The sequence below is a fragment of the Mobula hypostoma genome, chromosome 6 (genome assembly GCF_963921235.1).
Source record: "Mobula hypostoma chromosome 6, sMobHyp1.1, whole genome shotgun sequence".
Lineage (NCBI taxonomy): Eukaryota > Metazoa > Chordata > Chondrichthyes > Myliobatiformes > Myliobatidae > Mobula > Mobula hypostoma.
This window is the reverse complement of record NC_086102.1, coordinates 973,478-1,000,395: the sequence shown is the minus strand read 5'-3', so window position 1 is coordinate 1,000,395 and position 26,918 is coordinate 973,478. Positions and strand designations below refer to the sequence as shown.

The window sequence follows — 26,918 nt, the reverse complement described above, 5'->3', positions numbered from 1 at the left end:
TTCTTTCCAACTTCTTCATGGTGGTGCCTCTGAGCGTCTCTTAGATGTTGGAGAGGTCAACATTGTCTTCTCGCAGGATTTTGGCCACTTGATCCATGGTTTCCGCCCCTGGATCTTTTCCATTGCAGGTCGTAATGGGCTGGGTTCGTGTTGCTCTCCTGTGTCCTACTCTTCCTCCACTGGGACAGGGATATCGATACAGTATCCTGCTGACTTTGGGTGTTGTCCTGCTGCTGAACTTCAGTCGACTGACTCGACCTGCTTCTCAAAAAGTAGCTGTCCATGCGAGGTCCCTGTTGCCCCTTCTTCAGGCATCCTTTCCTGCCCTGATGTATTTTCAGGCCTGTAGTGGAAGTAACCTTTGTGCAGCCACATATGCAACTTTGGAGCTTGTGTCCTGCTACAGCCTCAGGTATGCTGATCATCCAACTCATTGTCTGTTCTGTTCCTGTATCGGTTGCCGGGTTGTCTGCCGATGAGTCATCTTCTGCCCCCACTCTCACTGACTCGGGGTATCTTCTCCTTACAAGTTTTCGTAGCCAAGCTGGATCCCACTGCTGCGGGTAGCTAGCCCATGGAAGCCCCAGTGGGGTCTGTTCCCTCCTGCCAGCTGTCTTTCCCTAGTTGTCAGCTGCTCTTTCACAGTAGTCACTGGTTCACCAGATGATCAGGTATGTTATGTAGGACTAGATGTTGATATCCCTTCTTTGCAGTCCTGAGACCTGCTGTCTAGACTCTGTGGGGTGGCCAAGTGAGTGATGGAGTCTTCTGGGTTATCAAGTGGGCGCCCTCTTTCCTCAGTGTTTTGCTGATAGGCCCACGACACCTCTGGAGAATTCAGCAGTGATTCCCAGCGTCCCCGGCTCACCCCCTAGTTGCCTTTCACCTACTTGGGGGCCCAGATGGAATCCTTTCTCTTCATCCAGAGCCACTGACTACCCTCTTCAACGCTCTCCCTCCCCCTTCATCCCGTTGGCCGTTAACAGCATTTGAGTGGGAAGGTGAGGGTCAAGCCAGACTCGATACATTGAGAGTAGACACCGGCAGCTAGGTGGGACACGTGATTGGAAGATGCTGGCAGCCTTAGGCCAGAGGCTCTGCTTCCCAACTAAAATTGTGGAAACCACCCTCAGACCAGACCTACGGCTATGGTCGACCTCACTCTATCTCGTTACATTATTGAGCTTACAGTGCCCTGGGAGGATGCAGTGGAGGAGGCCTACAAGCGCAAGAAGCTGAGGTATGGTGAGCTTGCAGTCGATGCACAACAATGTGGTTGGAAAGCAAGGCTCCAAGCAGTCGAAGTGGGCTGCAGAGGATTTGTAGCCACACCAACATCAATGCTACTCTAGGAGTTGGGAGTGCGAGGGAAGACACACCGACAAGCAGTCAAAGACCTCTCCAGAGTGGCTGAATAGGGTTACCCATAGCCCTCTATTTTTCAGAGCTCCATGTACCTATCCAGGAGCCTCTTAAAAGACCCTATTGTAGCCGCCTCCACCACCGTTGCCAGTAGCCCATTCCACGCACTCACCACTCTCTGCGTAAAAACCTACCCCTGACATCTTCTCTGTAACTACTTCCAAGCACCTTAAAACTGTGCCCTCCCGTGCTAGCCAGTTCAGCCCTGGGAAGAAGCCTCTGACTATCCACATGATCAATGCCTCTCATCATCTTGTACTCCTCTACCAGTTCACCTCTCATCCTCTGTCGCTCCAAGGAGAAAAGGCTGAGTTCACTCAACCTATTCTCAAAAGGCATGCTCCCCAATCCAGGCAACATATATATAAATCCAGCATATATATATATATCCATAAATGTGTGTGTGGATACAAAAATAATAGTCCAGGAGGTAGATACCAGTCTTACAGTGTCAGGTAAGTTTAAGCAGTTCAGTTCACTTTGTGTTGTGTCGAGTTGAATTGATGGAGAGAGAGAGAGGGTTAATTGAGTTGATGTTCAAGTTGGCAGCTTTAGTAGTTGTTGCTTCCGAAGTCTTCAGAGTCACTTCGTGTGACCCCCACACAGACACAGATGGACAGAGCCCCTTCTAGGGAACGGTCTACTAACCCACTGCACGGGTTCACCACCAGCAGACCCCCACAGGCAAGCTCTTACCCGCACTGGTAATCATGGATCGAAATTAATCGGTCCGTCGCCTCCACCCTCGTGGTGGTCTTAAACTCCACCAGTGTTTCTCTGGGTGGCTTCCCCAGTTCTCTGGTGTTGTGTGTCTTCTGCCGTTATCAGACCGACGGATCAGCATTTATAATCCATCCAAAATTCCAGCGTCCGTTAGCTCAACCGCTCTGAGCTGTTACCATGGTGACTTCCCAGCTCATGTCTCAGCTCGCACTGTACTCTCTCTCTCTTTTAATTGCCTCCTTGTTCATTAGACTGCTGAACTTTTTAGCAGTTTCTCACCTGCATGACACCTTCCCCCTTTTGGGAAAATTTTGATCTCCGAGCAAAATTTTGCTCACTCACAGATTCTACACACCAAGCACTACATTCTACTTCACAGAGTCTACATTAAGCATTTACACAGTTCGTCAGCATTTTTAACAGCGGGATAGGCAATCTGCAATGACATTGTCCGTACCCCTTCAGTGTCTTATCTCAGTATCAATCTGCTGAAACACAGGCTCCAGTTTAATAAACGCCAATTTCGATCTTTAATTTTATCTAAAAACACCAAAGGGTTGTGATCAGTGTACACCACTAACGGCCTTTGTGCAGGACTAACATAAACCTTGAAATGTTGTAATGCAAAAATGAGGGGCAGCAAATCCTTTCCTATTGTTGTGTGATTTTTTCTGGTGCACATTAAACTGTTTGGAAAAGTATGCCATCGGATGTTCAATACCATCATCTCCTCTCTGTAATAGCACCGGCCCTGCAGCTTCATCGCTAGGGAGAACAGCTTATTGAAGTCCGGTGCCTTAACCATTCGAATGCCTCTTGGCAACGCCCATCCCACACAAATCGCTCACTCTTTCTCAACAGTCATGTCAGTGGAAGGGGAATATCCGCAAAATTCTTGCAAAATTTTTGATAATACCCCACCATAACTAAAAACCTTCTCAAGGCTCTCTTACCTGTTGGAATGGGTACATCAGCGATGGCCTGAACTTTCCCTTTCACTGGAGCCAGTTGACCCTGACCCACTACATAACTAAGATATGTGACCCTGATGTGACCAAACTCACTCTTGGCAAGGTTCACTGTCAGATTAGCTTTAGAGAGCCGATCAAATAATTTCTCTACTGTTACAATGTGTTCCTCCCACATGTCGTTCCATACTACTAAATCGTCAATGTATGCCCCAGTATTCTTCAAGCCTTGAATCACAGAGTTTATCATACGTTGGAATGTCCTGGGGCATTTTTCATTCCGAAAGGCATCACATTATACTCGTATAACCCAGAAGAGGTGATGAATGCTGATATCGCTCGAGCCCTATCGGCTAATGGAATGCACCAGTACCCTCTTAGCGGGTCAATTTTTGTTAGGTACTTAGCCTTTCCCACCCTATCAATGCAGTCATCTATTCTGGGAACAGGGAAAGCATCTGTTTTAGTTATTGAGTTGACCTTTCTATAATCTCTGCAAAATCTCATCGTACCATCAGGCTTGGGAACTATCACGCGCGGGGAAGCCCACTCAGAGGTGGATGGCCTGATTATACCACTGGCCAACATATATTCAATTTCCTGTTCCACTACTTTACTACATTCTAAATTCATCCTGTAGGGGTGCTGTTTCACTGTATCAGCCTGCCCCACGATGACATCATGTGTAGTTATACTGCACTGCCTCGGTGTATCTGGGAATAGATCGAAATGTTTGCCAATTAGCACCTTTATCTGTTGCTGTTGTTTCAGTTCTAGGTGGTTAATTTTACTGTCTATGTGCTCCAAAACACTAGCATGATAACATAGTTCAGCCCATCAGTTTTCCTCATTATTTTGTAAGGTCCACTAAATTGAGCCTGGAGAGGGTTATTCTCCAAGGGAAACAAAACCAAGACCTTATCTCCAATCTCATAGCTTTGCTCCCTCGCCTACCTGTCATATCAGTGCTTCATATCAGCCTGGGAGTCTTGGAGATTTTGTTTCGCAAGGTCACAAGTCCTGCTCAACCTGTTTTGAAACTCTAAGACATAATCCAATACACCAATTTGCACTTCCTTATCAGACCATTGCTCTCTCAGTAAGGTCAAAGGTCCTTGAGGCCTATGACCGAACACGTGCTCAAACGGACTAAACCTCAACAATTCCTGGATTGAATCTCTTATTGCAAATAGAAGTAAAGGTATACCCTCATCCCAATGTTTTTCATTTTCCATACAGCACGTTTTAATCATGGTTTTGAGGGTAGAGTGAAACCTCTCTGTCGCTCCCTGGGATTGGGGATGGTATGCTGTGGACAAAATTTGTTTCGTGCCCAGTTCTGTAACTATCTGTTGGAATACACCCAATGTAAAATTACTGCCCTAATCCGATTGTATCTCCTTCAGCAGACCCACTAACGTGAAGAACTTAACCACTGTTAAGCCTTCACCACTGTTTTAGCCTTTAGGTTCCTGAGGGGTATTGCTTCTGGGAACCTAGAGGCAGCGCACATAATGGTTAACAAGTTTTGGTGGCTACCTGCAGTCTTTGGCAGTGGGCCAACACAATCCACAATGACCCTGGAGAAAGGTTCGCCAAAAGCTGGTATGGGGTGAAGTGACGCTTTTGGGCTGGTCTGATTCGGTTTCCCTACCACTTGACATGTGTGACAAGTTTTACAAAAAACAGCCACATCCTTTCTTATACCCGGCCAATGAAATTCTTTCATAATCTTGTGCCCTGTCTTTCTAACTCCAAGATGTCCCCCTTAAGGCATTGTATGAGCCATCTTTAAAATTTCTGTACCGTAACCCTTCGGAACCACCACCTGGTGCACCACGGCCCAATCCTCACCGGCAGGTACTGTCGGTGGCCTCCACTTTCTCATTATTACCTCGTATTTCAGATAGTAACCCATTGACTCCCTCTGAATTTCATCCTCAGAAAGAACTGTTTCTTTTAAAACTGCAATCTCAGGATCCCTATCCTGTTCTTCCACAAGCTTCCGCCTGGACAATGACAAACCCCTCTTATCCGCCTCACTACCTGGGGTCCTGGTCGAACACAGACGGTAGGAAAGCTTCAGATAAGTCAGTAGGATCCGTACCCCTGTCTTTGCTATCGCGGGCACCTGACCCCTCCCGTCCAGATCGCTTCACTTCTGCAGACTTCCTTGTCAAGCTTCTTGTGACCGCGCAGGTGGGATAAAGTTCACTGTCTGCGCTTGTCTCACTATCAGCAGGCCGGCTTGTTAGCTGTAACCCTGGGTATACATCTTTTCCTGCCGGGTCATTTCCCAGCAAGACGTCCACGTTAGCTATTGGTAATTTAGGTCGTGACCCTATCTCAACTGGTCCAGACACTAAGTCACATTTTAAAATTATTTTGTGCAAAGGTACAACCTGTATTCCCTTGCCAATACCTTCCAGAATATTCACCAGGTCCGTTTTTGTCTTGTCACCAAATTCTAAGACATCACTTAATATCAGTGACTGAAAGGCTCCAGTATCGCGCCAGATTCTCACTGGAACTAGGGGTGACCCCTCCTTCACAGACACAAAACCCTTGATAATAAACCACTCAATCCCTTCCTGAACTCGGCCAGACCCCACCTTCCTTCGTGTGGTCTCAGCTGCCGGCGCACATGCGTCGGGGTTTTCCCCTTCTTTCCCATTTCTTTCTTCCGAATAAGACAGTTAGACGCCACATGGCCAGGCTTCCTGCAGTAGTAACAGGTAAAACTGGAAAACTTATCTTTGGTCGGTTTCCCCTCCTTTTTACCTGTGTCACTAGCTCCTGCCTTGTTTTCTGTTTTACTCAGCGGATTATCCCGGTAACTCTTCCGATAACCCTTGCTCGGGAAAAACTTAATCTTGTGAGTCAGGGCAAACTCATCCGCTTTCCTAGCGGCCGCGGAAAGAGTCGCAACCTCTTTCTCTTCTACGTGTGTCCGTATCTCACTGGGGACACACTCTTTAAATTCCTCGATCAGCATCAGCTGTCTCACTTTGTGGTAGTCCTCGTCTACCTCTTTTGAGGCACACCACCTCTCCTTTTCACGGGCAAACTCTACATATGTCTAGTTCTGAGTTTTCCTCAAACCCCGAAACTTCTGTCGGTACGCTTCTGGCACCATTTCATCGACTTTAAGCACAGCCTCCTTCACAGTATCATAATTAGTTGACTCGGTCACAGATAAGGCAGAATATGTTTGCTGCGCCTTCCCTTTTAACACACTTTGCAGCAATACTGCCCAGCCCTCCCTCAGCCACTTTCTCAAAATGTAGGAAGTACCTATCAATGTCTTCTTCAGCAAACGGAGGTACCAACTTAACTTCCTGACTGACATTAATTGATACACCCCTCTCGTCACCATGGCCTGACACTTGACCCTCTTGACGCTGCATCTCCCTCTCAAACTCTCTCTGTTTCTCTGACTCTGCGGCCTCGAACTTAAGTCTCTCCATTCTTAATTGTTCTAGTCATAACAGGGTCTCCTCGTCACCTATCAGAAACTCCTGTAGCGACTCCTCCTCAGCTATTTTCCTCTGAATTCCTACCTTCATCATACTCTTCTGTATTCCGGAAAGTTTCCATTTCTTAGCAATGTCACATACAACCTCCTTTCCGGCACTCCTCAAAAACAGAGGAGTAGGATTCTGTATAAATTCACTAGCTTCCATTTCTGCTGTTTTCCACACACAAATTAATTACAAGGGATTTCCCCAATCAAGACAAGCCCCCACACAATTTTGAAAATTGGCTCCAACCAAATTTGTTCCGATCCCGGACACAGGCCCCAATTTTGTCACGAACCCCGTGACGGGTTGAAAAGGACCAGCAGAAAGGGAACACACCTGGAGTTTGGTTTATTATAAATTAAGACTATATTTATTACTACTATGAATTAATATCATTAAACCGAATAATAAAATACAGGTTATAAACTATTTTTTACATATATCCGTAAATGTGTGTGTGGATACAAAAATAATAGTCCAGGAGGTAGATATCAGTCTTACGGTGTCAGGTAAGTTTATGCAGTTCAGTTCACTTTGTGTTGTGTCGAGTTGAATTGATGGAGAGAGAGAGAGGGTTAATTGGGTTGATGTTCAAGTTGGCAGCTTTAGTTGTTCTTGCTTCCAAAGTCTTCAGAGTCACTTTGTGTGACCCCCACACAGACACAGATGGACAGAGCCCCTTCTAGGGAATGGTCTACTAACCCACGGCATGGGTTCACCACCAGCAGACCCCCACAGGCAAGCTCTTACCCGCACAGTTAATCATAGATCGAAATTAATCGGTCCCTCACCTCTACCTTCGTGGTGGTCTTAAACTCCACCAGAGTTTCTCCGGGTGGCTTCCCCAGTTCCCTCGTGTCGTGTCTCCTCTGCCGTTATCAGACCAAAGGATCAACTTTTTATAATCCATCCAAAATTCCAGCGTCTGTTAGCTCAACCGCTCTGAGCTGTTACCATGGTGACTTCCCAACTCGTGTCTCAGCTCGCACCGTACTCTCTCTCTCTCTTTTAATTGCCTCCTTGTTCATTAGACTGCTGAACTTTCCAGCAGTTTCTCACCTGTGTGACACTTACCATAAATACTATATTCTGCCATCATATTTGACCTACCAAAATGAACCACCTCACACTTATCTGGGTTGAACTCCATCTGCCATTTCTCAGCCATGTTTTGCATCCTATAAATGTCCTGCTGTAACTTCTATCCACAACACCCCCACCTTTGTGTCATCAGCAAATTTACTAACCCATCCCTCCACTTCCTCATCTAGGTCATTTATAAAAATCATGAAGAGTAAGGGTCCCAGAACAGATCCCTGAGGCACACCACTGGTCACTGATCTCCATGCAGAATATGACCAGTCGACAACCACTCTGTCTTCTGTGGGCAAGCCAGTTCTGGATCCACATGCCTCCTCACTTTCTCAATAAGCCTGGCATAGGTTACCTTATCAAATGCCTTCCTGAAATCCATATACACTACATCTACTGCTGTACATTCATCAATGTGTTTAGTCACATCAAAAATTCAAACAGGCTCATAAGGCACGACCTGCCTTTGACAAAGTTATGCTGACTATTCATAATCATATTATGCCTCTCCAAATGTTCATAAATCCTGCCTCTCAGGATCTTCTCCATCAACTTACCAACTGTGGAAGTAAGAATCACTGGTCTATAATTTCCTGGGCTATCTCTACTCCCTTTCTTGAATAAGGGAACAACATCCACAACCCTTTTAATCCTCTGGAACCTCTCCCAGAGGATGCAAAGATCATTGCCAGAGGCTCAGCAATCACCCTCCCTTGCCTTCCACAGTAATCTGAGGTACATCTCGTCTGGTCCCGGTGACCTATCCAACTTGATGCTTTCCAAAACCTCCAGCACATCTTCCTTAATATCTACATGCTCAAGCTTTTCAGTCCACTGTAAGTCATCCATACAATCGCCAAGATCCTTTTCTGTAGTGAATACGGTTTCCCCAATTAAGTACCTCTGCTATCTCCTCTGGTTCCGTACACACTTTTCCATTGTAACACTTGATTGGTCCTATTCTCTCACGTCTTATCCTCTTGCTCTTCACATACTTGTAGAGTGCCTTGGAGTTTTCCTTAATCCTGTCCGCCAGGGCCTTCTCATGGCCCCTTCTGGCTCTCCTAATTTCATTCTTAAACTCCTTCCTGTTAGCCTTATAGTCTTCTAGATTTCTATTATTACCTAGTTCTTTGAACCTTTCTTAAGCTCTTCTTTCCTTCTTGACTAGAAATTCGTCTTTGTACACCACGGTACCTGTAGATTATAAGAACACTCAGTCCTCTTCTAATGTCCCCCCTCCCCCCTCCCCTCCTCCCCCTCCCCTCCTCCCCCTCCCCCCCCTCCCCTCCTCCCCCTCCCCCCCTCCCCCTCCCCTCTCCTCCTCCCCCTCCCCTCTCCTCCTCCCCCTCCCCTCTCCCCCTCCCCTCTCCTCCTCCCCCTCCCCTCTCCCCCTCCCCTCTCTCCCCTCCCCCTCCCCCTCTCTCCCCTCCCTCTCTCCCCTCCCCTCTCCCCCTCTCTCCCCTCCCCCCCTCTCTCCCCTCCCCTCTCCCCCTCTCCCCCTCTCTCCCCTCCCCTCTCCCCCTCTCTCCCCTCCCCTCTCCCCCTCTCTCCCCTCCCCTCTCCCCTCCCCCTCTCCCTCTCCCTCTCCCTCTCCCTCTCCCCTCTCCCCCTCTCCCCTCCCCCTCCCCTCTCCCCTCTCCTCTCCCCTCTCCTCTCCCCTCTCCCCTCCCCCCTCCCCCCTCCCCCTCCCCCTCCCCCTCCCCCTCCCCCCTCCCCCCTCCCCCTCCCCCACTCCCCCCTCCCCCTCTCTCCCCCTCCCCCTCTCTCCCCTCCCCCTCCCCCTCTCTCCCCCCTCCCCCTCCCCTCTCCCTCTCCCCCCTCCCCCTCCCCTCTCCCCCTCCCCTCTCCCCTACCCCTCCCCCCTCTCCCCTACCCCTCCCCCCTCTCCCCTCTCCCCCTCCTCCCCTCTCCCCTCCCCCTCTCCCCTCCCCCTCTCCCCCCCCCCTCCTCCCCCCTCCTCTCCCTCCTCCCCCTCCCCTCCCCCCTCCCCTCCCCCCTCCCCTCCCTCCCCTCCCCCCTCCCCTCCCTCCCCCTCCCCCCCCCCCCCTCCCCCTCCCCTCCCCTCCCCCTCCCCTCCCCTCTCCCCTCTCCCCCTCCCCCCTCCCCTCCCCTCCTCCCCTCCCCCCTCCCCTCCTCCCCTCCCCCCTCCCCTCCTCCCCTCCCCCCTCCCCTCCTCCCCCCTCCCCTCCTCCCCTCCTCCCCCCTCCCCTCCTCCCCTCCTCCCCCCTCCCCTCCTCCCCCCCTCCCCTCTCCCCTCCCCCCTCCCCTCTCCCCCTCCCCCCTCCCCTCTCCCCCTCCCCCCCCCCCCCCCCTCCCTCCCCCTCCCCCCTCCCTCCCCCCTCCCCCTCCCTCCCCCCTCCCTCCCCCTCCCCCCTCCCTCCCCTCCCCCCTCCCCCTCCCTCCCCTCCCCCCTCCCCCCCCCTCCCCTCCCCCCTCCCCCCCTCCCTCCCCTCCCCCTCTCCCCCTCCCTCCCCTCCCCCTCCCCCCCTCCCCCTCTCCCCCCCCTCCCCTCCCCCCTCCCTCCCCTCCCCCTCCCCCCCCTCCCCTCCCCCTCCCCCTCCCCCCTCCCCCCCCCCCCCCCCCCCTCCCTCCCCTCCCCCTCTCCCCTCCCCCTCCCCCCCTCCCCTCCCCCCCCCCCCCCCCCCCCCTCCCTCCCCTCCCCCTCTCCCCCCCCTCCCCTCCCCCTCTCCCCCCTCCCCCTCCCCCCCCCCTCCCCTCCCCCTCCCCCTCCCTCCCCTCCCCCTCCCCCTCCCTCCCCTCCCCCTCCCCCCTCCCTCCCCTCCCCCCCTCCCCCCCCCCTCCCCCCTCCCCCCTCTCCCCTCTCCCCTCCCCCCTCCCCCCTCTCCCCTCCCCCTCTCCCCTCCCCTCCCCCTCCCCTCCCCCTCCCCTCCCCCTCCCCCTCCCTCCTCTCCCCTCTCCCTCCTCTCCCCTCTCCCTCCCCCCTCTCCCCTCTCCCTCTCCCCTCCCCCTCCCCCCTCCCCCTCCCCCCTCTCCCCTCCCCCTCCCCCTCTCCCCTCCCCCTCTCCCCTCCCCCTCTCCCCTCCCCCCTCTCCCCTCCCCTCCCCCTCCCCCCTCTCCCCTTCCCCTCCCCCCTCTCCCCTCCCCTCCCCTCTCCCCTCCCCCTCTCCCCTCCCCCCTCCCCCTCCCCTCCCCCCTCCCCCTCTCCCCTCCCCCCTCCCCTCCCCCCTCCCCCCTCTCCCCTCCCCCCTCCCCCCTCTCCCCTCCCCCCTCCCCCTCCCCCCTCCCCCCTCCCCCCTCTCCCCTCCCCCCTCCCCCCTCTCCCCTCCCCCCTCCCCCCTCTCCCCTCCCCCCTCTCCCCTCCCCCCTCCCCCCTCTCCCCTCCCCCCTCTCCCCTCCCCCTCTCTTCCCTCCCCCCTCTCCCCTCCCCCTCTCTTCCCTCCCCCCTCTCCCCTCCCCCTCTCTTCCAGAGGATACTCGGGTCCTCACTCTCACTTGCTCCCACCAGTACGTGACTTGGCGCGGCCGCCTCACCACGCCCGCGGCGATGATTGGAGGACACGGATCGGAATTTACCAATCAGTAAACAGACTGTCAGTGGGAGGCGGAGCTGAGAGTTTTCCTGAAGTGACCGGCAAACCGGAAGTGGTATCAGAAGAAGAGCGGAGCGGGTGATGGAGAGACGGAGAGGCGGAGGGGAAGGTAAGGGTGAGGTGAAGTGAAGAGTGTGCTCGCAGACTGGGTGAGGGGTGAGAGGGAATCAGGGTCTGGAGTTTCCGGGAGGAAGAAAGCGCAGGGGCCGGGGGCCGGCCGGGTTTCGAAAGAGAAATGGAAAGGGAGCCGGGGGAACCAGATGGAGGGGTCGGGACCCCGGGGAGAGAGAGAGGGAGAGCGGGCATCGATAGGGACAGAGGCGCCTGGGTGGGGGGTTGACGTGACGGTTGACGGGTGGTGACCGGGTGACGGGTTACCGGGGTGACCGGATGGGAGAGAGGGACCGCTCTCACCGCTCCTCTGCCCGCAGACATGGAACCGCAGGTGAACGGGCCGGAGCGCCACTGGAGACGACCCGACCTGCCGAGCCGCTGCACCTGGAGCCTGGGGACACCCCCGGGGCAGAGCCCCCACCCGCACCGGAGCCCGTGAGTGACTGTTGGGGGCGTGTGCGCGCGACTGACTGTCCGGGGGGTGGGGGTGCGCGCACGAGTGACTGTCGGGGTGGGGGCGTGTGCGCGCGACTGACTGCCCGGGGGGTGGGGGTGCGCGCGCGAGTGACTGTCGGGGTTGGGGGGGGTGCCTGTGCGCGCGCGAGTGACTGTCGTGGGGGGGGGGGTGCCTGTGCGTGCGCGAGTGACTGCGTGTGCGCGCGCGGTTTGTTGAGCTGGACCACAACCGGATCTCAGATAAACTGATTCCCACGGTGAGATGCCGCCCCTCACTGTGATTGGTTCGTGTGGGTTTACCGCCCTCTCTCTGATTGGTGCGCGATGTTTCATCAGTCCCGGCCACTCAGCTTGCTGACGGGTCAGTGAGTGAGCGAGGTTGAGTGGTCTGTAAACACAAAATACTCTGCAGATGCTGAGGTCAAAGCAACACTCACAACAGGGCAGCACTGAAGAGGGGAGGGTTCCGGCCCGAAACGTTAACTGATCGTTTCCATGGATGCTGCCCGACCTGCTGAGTTCCTCCAGCATGTTGTGAGTGTTAACTTGAGTGGTCTCTCATCTCTCGCTCTTCCAGGTCTGCGCTCCCGAACATCCTGCCCAGTGTCCTGAGTAAGGTGGGCAACACTCCGATGGTACGCCTGAACAAGATCCCCCAAGCACATGGACTACAGTGTGAGCTGTGTGAGTAGCCAGTGGGAGTTTGCCTTTGGCTTCCTGCACCCCTTCCTTGGCACACACCCAACTCCTCCCTCTGTGTATCTAAAGCAATTAGGTTATGAAGACACCTAGTCCTCTTTTATTGTCATTTAGTAATGCATGCCTTAAGAAATGATACAATATTTCCTCCGGTGTGATATCACAAATCACAGGACAAACCAAGACTGAAAAAAACTAACAAAACCACATAATTATAACATATACTTAAAACAATACCATAACTTGATGAAGAAGTCCATGATCACAATAAAGTTCAAAGTTTCCCAACATTGTATTCCATCTGCCACTTTGTTGCCCATTCTTCCAATTAGTCTTAAGTCTTGCTGCAATCGCACTGCTTCCTCAGCTCTACCTACCTCTCCTCACATCACAAGTGATAGACCTCCAGAACCCTACCGAACACCTCTAGTCACAGACCTCCAGAACCCCATAGAACGCCACAAATCACAGTCCTCCAGAAGCCTGTCAAGCACAACTAGTGACAGACCTCGAAAACTTTACAGAACAATAGTGAGAGACCTACATATCACCACTTATCACAGACCCCCAGAACACCACTATTCACGGACCTCCAGCACCCCACAGAACACCTCTTGTCACAGATCTGCAGAAAGCTATCGCACACCGCTGGTCAGAGACCTCCAGAACCCAACCCTTCAGCTGGTTACAGACCTCCAGAACTCTGCAAAACACCACTTGTCACCAATCTGCAGAAAGCTATCGATCACCACTGGTTAGAGATCTTCAGAACCCTAAAGAACAGCAATAGTGACAGACTTCCAGACCCTGCAGAACACCACTAGTAAAAGATTTCCAGAACCCTCACAGAGCAATACTTGTCATAGACCTGCAGAACAATCCAGAACAATACTAGTCAGGTACCTCAGAACACCAGTTGTTACAGAACAGCACTAGTCACAGATCTGCAGAAACCTATAGTACACCACTGATCAGAGATCTCTAGAACCTGAAATGAACAATGTGGGTGACAGACCTGCTGAACCCAACAAAGCACCATTAGTCGTAGACATGCAGATCATCACTAGTTATAGATCTCCAGGACCCTACAAAACAGCATTCATTACAGACCTGCATAACTCTCCAAAACACCATTTGTCACAGACCTGCAGAACTCTCCAGAACACCACTTGTCACAGATCTGCAGAACTCTCCAGAACCATACTGAATATCACTGCTCACCGACCTGCAGAACCCTAAAGAATACCACAAATCACAATCCTCCAGTAACTTGTTGGAACACAACTAGTGACAGACCTGCAGAGCACCACTTGTCGCTGACTTCCAGAACACCACTATTCACGGACCTCCAGCAACCTGAAGAACACCACTGGTGACAGATTTCCAGAACCCCACAGAACACCACTTGTCACAGATCTGCAGAAAGCCATCACACTCCGCTGGTCAGAGACCTCCAGAATCTTACAGAACACTGGCCACACCTGTAGACCTTTGAGTTTGCCTAGCACTTTTTCCTTTGTAATAGCATTGGCACTTACTCCTACTCGCTGACACTCACGGACCTCTGGCATACGGGTAGTGTTTATCACAGTGAAGACCGATGCAAAGTACGCATTAAATTCATGTGCCATTTCTTTGTCCCCCATTACCTCACCAGCATAATTTTCCAGTGGTCCAATATTAACTCTCAACTCCCTTTTACTCGTTATACAGCTGAAAAAAACTTGATATCCTATTTTATATTATTGCACTCAGATTTCTTTTTTTCTCTTGTTATAGATTTTTTAGTTGCCTTTTGTTGGATTTTAAAAGCTTCCCAATCAACCAACTTCCCACACACTTTTGCTACTGAAATCCTCCGGTTTCCTTGGCTGTGTAAGTCTTGGGAAAACACTCTCCTGTCCTGCCAAACTCTTGCGATTGAAACAGCTCTCCTGCCTCAAACCCTGGTTTGTGTGGTTGTTGTGTAATTTGCTGCCCTGTTACAAGTAGTGCCACAAAATAACAGAGTTATTAAAGCAATTATATACATGAATCTTGACTGAAGGGTTAGTAAAGAAAAACAAAAAGCAAAGGGCCCATTCTAATTAAACAGTCTAATGTGCACAAGTTGCAGCTGATCTTGATCTTCTCTGTCACCCACACGCTGGGCCCTTGGTCAGTGTGAAAGCACACACCACCTTCCGAATGTCGCTCCTAATCCATCTCGAACAAATGGGTCTCCCACCGGGTCGTATCCTACCACCAGTCCTCCCCAGCATCTTCTCTCTTCAGCTCCCGCTGAACAAAAAACAAACCCCAAGACCAACCGCAGTGTTCCTCGCTAAGAAATCCTCCCTGACTGGATGGTACACATTCTACATCATCCCTTATCTTCAACAATAACCCAAACAGGCTGAAAGCAGAACAGACTGCTCTTATTGAAGAGCTATACCCGCAGCATAACAGTAAAGATGTGAACAAGGGCATTACACTCCCTTATATGCCCTTTCCTTGGCTTTAATGCAGTCCTTAACTTCCCTTGTCAGTCACAGTTGAATACCCCTGCCTTTTGAGAAATTCTTCCTCTATGAAACATATCTATCAAGCACCTGTGAACTATTCCCAGAAACCTCAGCCATCTTTGCTCTGCTGTCATCTCCTCCTCCAATCCTCTGTAATTCTCTGTCTCATGCCTCTATAATTCCTGCCTCTATAATTCCATGCATCTGCAAGCTCCTCTCTCATGCCTCTGTAATTCCCTTTATTCCATTGCGATACTGATACATGTGACTTATGCTTCTCCCTCTCAAATTGCAGTATGAATTCAATCATATATGATCACTTCCTCCTAAGGGTTTAAGCTCCCTAATAAGTTCTGGGTTATTACACAACACCCAATCTAAGATAGCCTTTCCCTGAGTAGGCTCAAGCACAAGCTGCTCTACAAAGCCATCTCATTGGCATTCAACAAATTTCCTCTCTTGCTATCCGACACAAACTAATTTTTCCAATCCCCTGCATATTGAAATCCCCCCATTACAATTGTGTCATTACCCTTATTACAAGCCTTTCCAGCTCCCTTTGCAATCTCAACCCCACATCTTGGCTACTATTTGGAGGCCTATATATGATTCCCATAATTTTTTTTTTGCATTTTCTTCACTTCATTCACAAAGATTCAATATTCTCCGACCCTACGTCACCTCTTTCTAAAAATGTAATTTCATCTCTTAGCAACAGAGCCACACCACCACCTCCGCCTGCCTACCTGCCTGTCCTTTCAATTCAAGCTATATCCTCTGATGTTAAGCTCCCAACGATGGCCTTCTTTCAGCCACGACTCAGTGATGCCCACAGTGTCATACCGACCGGTCTCTAATTGCACCACAAGTTCGTCCACCTTATTCCGAATGCTACATGCATTTAGATACAGCACCTGCATTGTTTATCCTTTTGAATTTTGCCTCAGTGGTATAACTTAACTCATTGCTCTGTCTGTATTCGTACCCAATCGTTGGCTTGTCCTTCCTTACATTCATGTTACATCCGTCATCTTCTTGTAAACCTGCTGGCTCATCCTCAGCTCTGTCATACTGGTTCCCACCTCCCTGCCATATTAGTTTAAACCACTCCCAACAGCTCTGGTAAACTGGCCTGCAAGAATATTGGTTCCCTGGGATTCAAGTGTGACCCGTCCCTTTTGTACAGGCCCCACCTGCCCCAGAAGAGGTAACATTTATGCAGAAAGTGGTGGGCAATTTGTTGGAGAAACCTTGAGAGATAGGATTTATGAGCATTTGGAGAGACATAATCTGATTAGGAATAGTCAGCATGGCTTTGTCAAGGGCAGGTCGTGCCTTACAAGCCTGATTAAATTCTTTGAGGATGTGACTAAACACATTGATGAAGGTAGAGCAGTGGATGTAGTGTATATGGATTTCAGCAAGGCATTTGCTAAGGTTCCCCGTGCAAGCCTAATTCAGAAAGTAAGGAGGCATGGGATCCAAGGACACAGGATAAATAGGATGCAGAACTGGGCTGAGGAGTGTCAGATGGAGTTCAACCCAGATAAGTGTGAAGTGGTTATTTCAGTAGGTCAAATTTCGAGACAATATAATATTAATGGTAAGGCTCTTGGCAGTGTGGAGGATCAGCGAGATCTTGGGGTCCGAGTCTATAAGACACTCAAGGTTCTGCACAGGTTGACAGTGTTATTAAGAAGGTGTATGGTGTGTTGGCTTTCATCAACCATGGTATTGAGTTCAAGAGCCATGAGGTAATGTTACAGCTATATAGGACCCTGGTCAGACCCCACTTGGAGTACTGTGCTCAGTTCCGGTCACCTCACTACAGGAGGGATGTGGAAACTACAGGAAGGGTGCAGAGGAGATTTACAAGGATGTTGCCTGGATTGGAGAGCATGCCTTATGAGAATAGGTTGAGTGAACTCGGCCTTTTTTCCTTGGAGCAACGGAGGATGAGAGGTGACTTGTTGGAGGTGTATAGGATGATGAGAGGCATTGATCATGTGGACAGCTAGAGGCTTTTTCCCAGGCCTGAAATTGCTAACAGAGGGGGCATAGTTTTCAGGTGCTTGGGAATAGGTACCGAGGGAATGTCAGGGGTAAATTTTTCACATAGTGGTGAGTGCGTGGAATGCACTGCCAGCGAAGATGGTAGAGGTGGATACAATAAGGTCTTTTAAGAGACTCTTAGATAGGTACATGGAGCTTAGAAAAATAGAGGGCCATGCGCTAGGGAAATTCTAGGGAGTTTCTAGAGTAGGTTACATGATCAGCACAACATTGTGGGCCGAATGGTCTGTAATATGTTGTAGATTGTTTCTGGATCTGAATCCCTTCCTCCTGCTCCAAATCTTCAGCCACACATTTATCTGCCACCTCACTCTATTCCTATCCTCACAGCAATCCTGAAATTACTACCCTTGAAGTCCTGCTTCTCAGCTTCCTTCCTAACTCCCTTTTATCAGGAACTGCTCCCTTTTTCTACCTTTGTCATTGATACTAATATGTGCCACGACCTCTGGCTGATCACCCTCCCTCTTCAGGATACTGTGGACACGATCAGAAACATAATGGACCCTGCCACCTGGGAGCCAAACTACCATCCATGTTTTCTTTTCACATCCACAAAATTGCTTGTCTGTCCCCCTGACTATAGAGTCACCAATTACTGCTGCCATCCTTTTCATTTCCCTACCCTTCTGAGCCACAGGGCCAGACTCTGTGCCAGAGGCACAGCCGATGTTGCTTTCCCCCAGGAGTTCGTCCCCCCACAACAGTTCTCAAAATGGAGTACTTATTGTTGAGGAGGACGGCCACAGGGGTGCTCTCCACTATCTGACGTTCCCCCTTCCCTCTCCTGACAGTCACCCATTTATCTGTCTCCTGTAGCCTTGGGGTGACTACCTCCCTGTAACTCTTGTCTATCACTGCTTCACTTTCCCTAACAAGCAGAAGGTCATCGAGATGCAGCTCCAGTTCCCTAACACGGTCTCTGAGAAGCAGCAGCTCGATGTACCTGGTACAGACATGGCCATCGGGGAGGCTGGAAGTCTCCTGGAAATCCCACACCTGACACCCAGAGCAGAACACTGGCTCTGTAGACATACCCCTATTCTCTCTAGAGTTGAATAAGAAATAAGAAATGAACTTATCTTGCCTCTGCCTGAACTCGCCGAAGCCTCCTTGAGCCAAAGCCTTACTACTGTGCCTCAGACTACTCCAATTATGACCTCTCCGCTGGGCAGTATCTCCCTTTAATGGAGATGCTCTTCACTAGACCTGCGGAGGAACGCTTCTGTTGTGTTTGCACGGTACTCCAATCACCAAAAAAAAGTCGATAAACTTCCTGCTTTTTAAAGTTCTTTGCTGCACCTGCACAGAAATGCTTCTTTCTGTTAAGGGTGAAAGGTGAAATGTTTAAGGGAAACATGAGAGGGAACTTCACTCAGAGGGTGGTGAGATTGTGGAATGAACTGCCAGTAAAGTAGTGAATGCAGGTTCGATTTCAACATTTATGACAAATCTGGATAGGTACATGGATGGGAGGCCCTTGGAGGGCTATGGTCCAGGTGTAGGGCGATGGATAATAGTTCAGCATGGACTAGATGGGCCGAAGGGCCTGACTGACATTCTATGCCTTTCATAGCAGTGGGTTAGAAGCTGTCTTCAGCCTGTTGTGTTTTCAGTCTTTTGTATTTTCTGCCCAGTGGAAGAGTGTGTCTGGTGTGGGTGGGGTCTTTGATTTGGCTGGATGCCTTCCTGAGGCAGTGAGAAGTGAGACAGAATCCAGGCTGGATTCCATGATGTGCTGAGCTGTGTTTCCAAGTCCATGCAGTTTCTTGTAGTTACCATACCAAGCTGTTATGCACCCCAATAGGATGATTTCTGTGGTACCGGTCAACAGGGTCATGCTAAATTTCTTTTGCCTCCTGGGGAAGTAGGGGCATTTTTGAGCTCTTTTGGACATGGCATCAATGTTTTTGGTCCAGGATAGATAGGTTATTGGTAATGTTGAGTCTTCACAACTTGAAGCTCAATTTCAATACTACTGATGTAGACTAATGTGTACTGTCTCCCTTTCTGATTCAATGGCAGCTTTTTTGTTTTGCTGACATTGAGGGAAAGGTTGTTGTCATTGCACCATGTCACTAAGCTCTATCTCCTTCCTATATTCCAACTCTTCATTATATGTGGTGGTGTCATCTGTAAACTTGCAGATGGAATTGGAGCAGAATCTGGCCATGTAGTCATGAACGTACGGGGTGTAGAGTAGGGGCCTGGGGATATAACCTTCTCGAGCCCCATGGTTTAGAATCATTTTGGTGAAGGTTTTTCTGTCTATCCTGACTAATTGCAATCTGTTGGTCAGGAAGTCAAGGATCCAGTTGCAGAGGGAGGCATTGACTCCCAGGGTTTGGAGTTTGGTGATGAGTTTGCTTGGAATTGTACTATTGAAGGTGGATATGAAGTCAATAAGCAGCAATGTGACCGGGTGTCTTTACTGTCTTGATGCTCCCGAGATGAGTGTAGGACCAGAGAGATGCCATCTGCCATAGACTCGTATGCAAATTGCAGTGGGTTAAAGTTATCTGGAAGGCTGTAGTTAATATGTGTCTCTCAAAGCACTTCATGATGTTAGATATCAGAGCCATTGTGTGACTGTCATTTTCCTATGCTTCAGGGAATAAAATCCTAACCTATTCAACCTTTCCCTGTAACTTGTACCCTCAAGACTCAGCAACACTCTTATAATTTTTTTCTGTACCTGTCCTTCACCAATTTCAGTGCAACATCTCAACCCCTGTACTCAACACTCTGATTTATGTAACATCCCAACTCCTGTATTCAATACGCAAACACGAGGAATTCTGCAGATGCTGGAAATTCAAGCAACACACATCAAATTTGCTGGTGAACGCAGCAGGCCAGGCAGCATCTCTAGGAAGAGGTACAGTCGACGTTTTGGGCCGAGACCCTTCGTCAGGACTAACTGAAGGAAGAGCTAGTAAGAGATTTGAAAGTGGGAGTGGGAACTTCCGCTAATGCCCCACCTCCCCTTCGCACCCCTTCCGTTATTTATTTATATCTCTCTCTCCTTTTTCTCCCTCTGTCCCTCTCACTATACCCCTTGCCCATCCTCTGGGTTTCCCCCCCTTCCCCTTTTCTTTCTCCCTAGGCCTCCTGTCGCATGATCTTCTCATATCCCCTTTGCCATTCACCTGTCCAGCTCTTGGCTCCATCCCTCCCCCTCCTGTCTTCTCCTATCATTTTGGATCTCCCTCTCCCCCTCCCACTTTCAAATCTCTTACTAGCTCTTCTTTCAGTTAGTCCTGATGATGGGTCTCGGCCCGAAACGTCGACTGTACCTCTTCCTAGAGATGCTGCCTGGCCTGCTGCGTTCACCAGCAACTTTGATGTGTGTTTCCTGTATTCAATACTCTGATTTATGTAACATCCCAACACCTGTATTCAACACTCTGATTTATGAAGGCCAATGTACCAAAAGCTCTCTTTATGACCCTGTCTAGCAGTGACACCACTTTCAATGAATTATGGACCTGTATTCCAAGATCCCTCTGTTCTACCACAGTCCTCAGTGCCCTACCATTCACTGTGTAAATCCTACCCTGGTATATCCCTCCTAAAGTGCAACACCGCGTACTTGTCTGCATTAAAATCCAGCAACCAGCTGGTCCAGATCCTACTGCAAGCCATGATAGTCGTCTTCACTGTCCACTACACCCCCAATCTTGGTGTCACGCAAATTTGCTGATCCAGATAACCACAATATTATCCATATCGCTAATATAGATGACAAACAACAATGGCATTCCACTAGTCACAGGTCTCCAGTCAGAGAGGCAACCATCTACAACCATTCTCTGGATTTTCCTGTGAATCCAACGACTAATCGAACTTACTGCTTCATGTTCAATGCTAAGCAACTGGAAGTAGCCTCCCACGTGATGGTGACTGTGAGAAGGTGGCATTGTCCAGCTGATACCTTCTGGAGGGGCACCTTCTGTTAGCATTGCCGATGTTGGGGAGGGATGTGCCTGTGTTGTATTGGGCTGAGTCCACTACTCTCCAGGGCTTCGCTCTCTGCACTCTCTTCAATGTAGTGGGGTTGGCCACGGTTCTGCTGCAGAGTTCAAGGCAATGGGAGAGCCGGCGACCTATGATGAGTGACTCCCCATTGCGGTGATGTGGACTGTCAGAGAACAAGCTTACAGTGGGAGGGGTGGGGCTGACTACATGTCCGTCTGTCTATCCCTGCACACAGACTTCCCTGAATGGCTGCTTGCTTTTTTTTGTCAGTGGTCAAGTGCGAATTCTTTAATGCGGGTGGCAGTGTGAAGGACCGAATTGCCGTGAGAATGGTGGAGGATGCAGAGAGAATGGGGATTCTCAAACCAGGCGACACCATCATCGAACCCACCTCGGGAAATACAGGTAAAAGGGAATGTGGTAGGTTCACCCTCTGAACCTTCATGGGATGGAGTTCTGGAAGTATGCTACAGCTGGAGAGAACAGTGTTGCAGAGGGTGTGAAAATGATTTACCATGATGAAACTGTATACACATTGAGAAAGGAACAACTGACCTTGTCTTGGGCTTCTTGAGGTGTCTGTCAAGTGACCTGTTGAGGGTGCCAAGGTTTAATAGGGTGGAGAGAATGTTTCCAGTGTGCGGTAGAGAATAACGAGAAGCCATCCATTTCAGATCATCACCCAGAATACAGCAGGGAGCTTGGAGCAACATTAATTATCTCAAGGGAGGTGAGAATGGGGAAGTTGGTGAGGAGCATGGACCCGCAGGGGAGGGGGAGGAACAGGGGTTGCACAGATTAATTCAGATGACGTTTGAGTACAGCATAAATCCCAACACAGGCTGGATGGGCCAAGTAGCTTTTTTCTGTGTAATGTCACTTAGGTACAGTAGCTGGTGGTGATCACAGTCAGCTGTCTTGAGGGGAGCAGGAAGTGTCAGGTTTTGAACTGAATTGACTTTATTTCTTACATCCTTCACATACACAAGTAAAAATCTTTACATTAATTCTCTGTCTAAATGTGCAATCATAGTAATTTATAATAAATAGAACAGTCAATATAATATATAAATACACTCAAATCAGTGTGAGTTAATCAGTCTGATGGCCTGGTGGAAGAAGCTGTCCCGGAGCCTGTTGATCCTGGTTTTTATGCTGCGGTACCATTTCCCGGATGGGAGCAGCTGGAACAGTTTGTGATTGGGGTGACTCAGGTCCCCAATGATCCTTCGGGCCCTTTTTTCACACCTGTCTTTGTAAGTGTCTTGAATCACAAGAAATTCACAACTATAAGGCATTCATCATGTGGATAGTCAGAGGCTTTTTCCAATGGCTGAAATGGCTAGCATGAGAGGACACAGGTTTAAGGTGCTTGGGAGTCGGTACAGAGGAGATGTCAGGGTAAGTTTTTTACTCTGAGAGTGGTGAGTGCATGGAATGGGCTGTCGGCAGCGGTGGTGGAGGCGGAAATGATAGGGTCTTTCAAGAGACTCCTGGGTGGATATGTGGAGCTTAGAAAAATAGAGGTCTATGGGTAATCCTAGTTAATTTCTAAAGTAAGTACATGTTCAGCACAGCATTGTGGGCTAAAGGGCCTGTATTGTGCTGTAGATTTTCTATGTTCTATGTTTCTGGATGCGCTGGGCTGTCCGCACCACTCTCTGCAGAGTCCTGCAATTAAGGGAGGCAGTGATGCAGCCAGTCATGATGCTCTCAATTATGCCCTTTAGAAAGTTCTTAGGACTTGGGGGCCAATAGCAAACTCCCTCAACTGTCTGAGGCGAAAGAGGCGCTGTTGTGCCTTTTTCACAACACAGCTGGTGTGTACAGACCACGTGAAGTCCTCAGTGATGTGGATGCTGAGGAACCGTCTCAACCCCAGATCCATTGATGTCAATAGGGGTTAGCCTGTCTCCATTCCTCCTCTACTCTACAACCAGCTCCTTTGTTTTTGTGACATTGAGGGAGAGATTGTTTTCTTGACACCACCGTGTCAGGGAGATGACTTCTTCCCTGTAGACCACCTTGTTATTGTTTGAGATTAGGCCAATCAATGTAGTGTCGTTGACAAATTGAATTAGGTAGAGCTGTGGGTGGCGACACGGTCATGGGTATACAGAGAGTAAAGGAGGGGACTTCGTACACAGCCCTGAAGGGCTCCTGTGTTGAGAGTCGGAGGGGTGGAGGTGAGGGAGCCCACTCTTACCACCTGCTGGCGATCTGACAGTAAGTCCAGGATCCAGCTGCACAAGAGAGGGACAGAGTCGAGATCTCTGAGCTTCCTGTCGAGCCTGGCTGGATTTATGGTGTTCAATGCTGAATTGTAGTTCAAGAACAGCATTCTCACATAAGCACCCATCTTCTCCAGATGTGTAAGGACGGTTTGTAGAGCAGAGTCTATTGCGTTGTCCGTCGATTGGTTGTGTCAGTAGGCGAATTGTAGGGGGTCCAGTTTGGGTGTAGCAAGCTGCAGATGTAATCCTTGACTGGCCTCTCAAAGCATTTGCTTATTATTGAGGTGAGTGCGACAGGACACCAGTCGTTCAGGCATGTTACCTTGGTCTTGTTTGGTACAGGGACAATGGTGGATGTTTTGAAGCAGGAGGGCACCCTACACTGGGAGAGGGAGAAATTAAAAATGTCTGTAAACACTCCTGCCAGTTGTGCTGCGCACATCCTGAGTACTTGCCCTGGGATGCCATCCGGTCCCACAGCCTTGCGACTGTCCACTCATTGGAAACATCTGAGTACCTCAGCCTCAGAGACGACCAGGTTGCAGGTTGTAGCGGTGGCTTTCCTCGAAGACTCAGAGTTAGCAACATCAAACCGAGCGTGAAAGCGATTGAGCTCATCTGGGAGAGAGGCCGCAATGTTGGCGGCACCACAATGTTTGGCTTTGAAGTCTGCGATGGTATGCAGCCCTCGCCACAGGTCACGTGTGCTATTCGTTGTGAATTTTGGCTCAATCTTCTCCCTGTATTGTCGCGCAGCCTTGATAGCTTTGTGCAGATCGTAGCTGCTTTTCATGAGCTCCTGCTGATTGCCGACACCGTATGCTCTGTGTCACGCGGTAAGTGCTGCTTGCACAGAACTATTGATTCAGGGTTTCTGGTTTGGGAAGACCCTGACTGACTTCAGGGGGACAATATCGTCAATGCACTTCCGGATGAAGCACATGACTCCATCAGTGAAATTGGAGACATCCTCATCATGGAAAACATTCCAGTCAACATCCAGTCAGGAGTATGTTAGGGAGTGGTGATCGATTTGCACGCTGTCTCAGCCTCACCAGGACATTGGCCCTTTTCCCTTGCCTCCAGCGCTTTTTCCGAGGTGGTGGCGGTGTAAGAGATGAGTCTCACATGCATCGCGCAAGCAGGAGTTCCCAGTATAGGAAAGGCAGCACATAGTGGGTAAATGCCATCTTTCTGATGTTCAGAAGGGTCAATCTATCGTATCTGATGTGACTATCAGCTACTTGAACAGAAAATGCTAAGATAATTGTAGAAATTAGTTGTTTACTGTAGATTTGGAACGGAGCTCGCAACACAGCCGCCGTATGTGGTGCCATCTTTGTGAATGTTGACGGTGTGTAACTCTGTGTTGTTTTCAGGAATCGGTCTGGCTCTGGCAGCTGCAGTGAAAGGCTATCGCTGTATCATCGTGCTGCCTGAGAAGATGAGCTCAGAGAAGGTAAAACCCAAGTACATTTCACTGACTGCTAGAGTGTACCCTGGCCTTGCACAGGCAGCTCCCACGTGTGTGTGTGCACCCTGAACTTTGCCCCCTGGATGAGTGAGTGTGGTGCGTGTGCACCCTGAACTTTGCCTCCTGGATGAGTGAGTGTGCGTGTGCACCCTGAACTTTGCCCCTTCGATGAGTGTGTGTGTGAGCCACATGTTCTGCTGGGTGAGTGGAGGTCAGCAGGAAGACGTGAAAGAGTCAGGAAGGGGAGCGTGACATTTGAGTGGGAATTGTAGCTCAACATTCTGGGGTTCTGCTGTTCTGAACGTGACAGAACAGGAGGGGTTAAAGGAGGAGTGTGTTACTACTCTGGGAAAATCTCAGGGTAGTGTTCAGTCAGGACAGACTGGGAAACTTTTCCAGTGAGGCATTAAGGGTGGAACTAAGTAATAAGGAAGGTATGGCCACATGAATGAGGATATATTGCAAACCACCCAACAGTCTGCGTGATTTAGTTTGCAGAGAGATTGCAGACTGATGCAAGAAACATAAGGTTCTTATTCCTTCATGACCTGGATCAACACGCTGATGTCTTGTGGAGGCTTGTGTGCTTCAAGGACTCCATCAGGCAATGCCAGCTCAGGACCACCCATTTGGAACGGCTGTGGGTGAGATGCCAGAGGAAGATCAATCCAACCCCAGCCCCCGAGCAGACAGACTCACATCTGAGGGCCAAAGGGCCTGTAACATGCTGTAGATTTCTACCTTTCTGACTCTGGTGAGGAAGGCAAATGCAATGTTAGCATTCATTTGAAAAGTACTAGAATATAAAAGCAAAGCTGTAACGTTAAAGCTGTATAAATCACTGGTGAGGCCTCACTTGGAGTATTGTGAGCAGTTTTGGGCCCCTTATCTAAGAAAGGATGTGCTGAATCTGGAAAAGGTCCTAAGGAGGTTAACGGAAATGCTGTGTGAAGAGCGTTTGATGGCTCTGGGCCTGTATTCACTAGAATTCAGAAGAATGAGGGGTGACCTAATTGAAACCTATCGAATGGTGAAAGGCCTTGGTAGAGTGGATGTGGAAAGGATGTTTCCTTCAGAGAGTCTTAAGACCAGAGGACACAGCCTCAGAATAGAGGGGTGCATTTTAGAATGGAAATGAGGAGGAATTTCTTTAGCCAGAGGGTGCTGAATATGTGGAATTCTTTGCCACAGGCAGCTGTGGAGGCTAGGTCTTTATATTTAAGGTAGAGGTTGATAAATTCTTGATTGGTCAGGATGCTTCTGAATTCCAGTGAGTACCGCCTTAGGCAACTAAATCTCTCCTCATAGTCTAAACCCTCATCTCTGGAATCAACCTGGTGAACCTCCTCTGCACCGCCTCCAAAGCCAGTATATCCTTCCTCAAGTAAGGAGACCAGAACTGCACGCAGAACTCCAGGTGTGGCCTCACCAGTACCCCGTATAGTTGCAGCATAACCTCCCTGTTCTTAAATTCAATCCCTCTAGCAATTTGCTTTTCCACTCAAATTAGTGCAGATCACTACACTCAGTCCCCTCTTTCAGATCGTTAATGTATATCGTGAACAGTTGCAGGCCCAGCACCAACCCCTGTGGCACACCACTCACTGCTGATTGTCAACCAGAGTAACACCCATGTATCCCAACTCTCTGCTTTGTATTAGTTAACCAATCCTCTATCCATGCTGATACATCACCCCCAACTCTATGCATCCTTATCTTATGGATAAGCCTTTTGTGTGGCACCTTATCGAGTGCCTTCTGGAAATCCAAGTAAACAAGGTCCAGCTGTTCCCCTCTATCCACTGTGCTCATTATATCCTCAAAGAACTCCAGTAAGTTTGTCAGACAGGACCTGACTTTACTGAATCGATGCTGTGTCTGCCTGATGGATCCATTTAGAAACATAGAAACATAGAAAACCTACAGCACAATACAGGCCCTTCGGCCCACAAAGCTGTGCCAAACATATCCTTACCCCGGAACTACCTCGGCTTACCCAGAGCCCTCTATTTTTCTAAGCTGCATGTACACATCCAGGAGTCTCTTAAAAGACCCTATCATTTTAGATTACGAAGACACGCAGTCCTCTTTTATTGTCATTTAGTA

The 26,918-nt window shown here is 49.8% G+C and overlaps 1 protein-coding gene across 2 annotated transcripts in view; it reads left to right on the top strand.

The window, feature by feature from the left end:
* The first annotated feature begins 11,237 nt into the window (after nt 1-11,237).
* The window catches only part of cbsa (cystathionine beta-synthase a), a 71,864-nt gene continuing 56,183 nt past the window's right edge, over nt 11,238-26,918 (top strand). For both annotated transcript variants that reach the window (XM_063050197.1, XM_063050196.1), the window contains exons 1-5: nt 11,238-11,389; nt 11,712-11,829; nt 12,428-12,534; nt 21,375-21,509; nt 24,718-24,797. In XM_063050197.1, the coding sequence (XP_062906267.1) occupies nt 11,362-11,389; nt 11,712-11,829; nt 12,428-12,534; nt 21,375-21,509; nt 24,718-24,797 (468 nt within the window). In that variant the 5' untranslated portion in view covers nt 11,238-11,361. The remainder of the gene's footprint in view (nt 11,390-11,711; nt 11,830-12,427; nt 12,535-21,374; nt 21,510-24,717; nt 24,798-26,918) is intronic.